Source organism: Engraulis encrasicolus, chromosome 10 (genome assembly GCF_034702125.1).
Source record: "Engraulis encrasicolus isolate BLACKSEA-1 chromosome 10, IST_EnEncr_1.0, whole genome shotgun sequence".
NCBI lineage: Eukaryota > Metazoa > Chordata > Actinopteri > Clupeiformes > Engraulidae > Engraulis > Engraulis encrasicolus.
The window spans coordinates 362810-364610 of NC_085866.1; the positions used below are offsets into that span (position 1 = coordinate 362810).

General features: G+C 55.9%; 1 protein-coding gene across 1 annotated transcript in view; it reads left to right on the plus strand.

The window, feature by feature from the left end:
- Window positions 1–347: 347 nt before the first annotated feature.
- arhgef16 (Rho guanine nucleotide exchange factor (GEF) 16) overlaps window positions 348–1801 on the plus strand; it is a 30718-nt gene continuing 29264 nt past the window's right edge. The window contains exon 1 of the mRNA XM_063209507.1: window positions 348–1121. Within this exon, the coding sequence (XP_063065577.1) occupies window positions 348–1121 (774 nt within the window). The remainder of the gene's footprint in view (window positions 1122–1801) is intronic.

Genomic DNA, 1801 nt, shown 5'->3' on the forward strand with positions numbered 1-1801 from the left:
GTGTGTGTGGAGTTGGTGTTCTCCCCCATCGCCAGGGGTGTGAGGAGTGTGTGAGGCAGGACTCGACTCTCCTCTCTCCTCATCTCCTCCTCTCCTCAGAGAGTGCATGAAAGACTAAAGGAGGAACCCTCCGCAGAACTTCTAATAAGAACCCAGAACCACCACACTTCTCCTCCAGAACCACCGCACTTCTCCTCTGCAGGGTCCAGTGGTCCCGTCTCGCACGGTAACCAGTAGAACAGCTCAAGAAGCAACAGCATTGGGCCTGTGGAACACTACATCATCATCATCATCTTCCTCAGTAGAGCGTCATCTTCCTCTTCCTCTTCCTCTTCCTCTTCCTCGTCATGTCGGAGCGTTTGTCTGACGCCTCCGTGGGGGACACGGCCCCTCTGCTGTCGCTACGGCAACAGTTCACCTCCGACCTCCGACTCGACACGCACTCGCCCGACTCAAACACACGCTCGGCCTCACACACGCCCTCACACACGCCCACACACACACCCACGCGGGACGAGACAGGGGCGCTGACCGAGAGGTTGTGTGATGGAGGAGACGAGGTGGAGGGGGGGCGCGTGAACAAGGGTGCGGATTTGGACGGGGTGCGTGTGGGGGGTAAGGGGGGTGATTCGGGGGGCGAGGGGTCACGTGTGGTCCTGAGCACCCAGAGCGAAGTGGCCCAACGCCTCGGCTCCAGTCAGCTGATACCCCACAACCTGGCACAGCCCGCACGACACACACACGCCCACACACACGGCCACACACACTCGCACGGCCACAAGGTGCGGCATCACACCACGGTGGTCCACCTGCCGGTGGAGATGCTGCAGAACGCGACGCACGCCTCTCACGCCTCTCACGCCTCTCACGCCGTGCACCGGGCCAAGTGTGTGTCGCACGTGCCCGACCTGTCCTGGGAGGACTACGACAGCGACGGCGAGGGCTACGCGCTGCGGCGTAACCGTAGAAACAAGTCGTACCGCGCCGCCACCAGCATGGGCACCGACGTCATGGCGACGGGAGGGTGCGGAGGAGAGGTGGCTCAGCTGGCGGCGCTGGGGGAGGAGAGACGGACGCCCAGCCCTCAGAGGACCCAGAACACCAGGACCGTCACACGCAAGGTACACACACACACACACACACACACACACACACACACACGCCCAGCCATCAGAGGACACAGAACACCAGGACCGTCACATGCAAGGTACACACACACACACACACACACCATCACACACACAAATACATACACACACAGAGAGGGACGTCACAGACACACACACACACACACACACACACACACACACACACACACACACACACACACACACACACACACACACACACAAATACATACTCACACAAACAGAGGACCGTCACACGCCCAGCCCACAGAGGACGCAGAACACCAGGACCGTCACACACAAGATGCACACACACACACACACACACACACACACACACACACACACACACACAGAGGAGCGTCAAACACAAGGTGCACACTACGCACTAAGGATAGACCGATATATACTGTATATCGGTATCGGGCCCATATTTGCATTTTTTAAGTGTATCGGTATCGGCCGATACACGTGTGGTTTTGGCCGATACGCAATATTTGTTATTTTATGTCATTCAGGGTTTTTTTAAAAGCACCAAGACACTACATTTTTTATTACTTGATTGTTAGACATTACTTGCTTGTTAGAGTGGGTGTTTAAATGTTGGGTGTTGAAAGTTCTACCTCAATTTGATAATGTTAAAGGAATGTTTATTTTTAACTTGAGACCTGGAA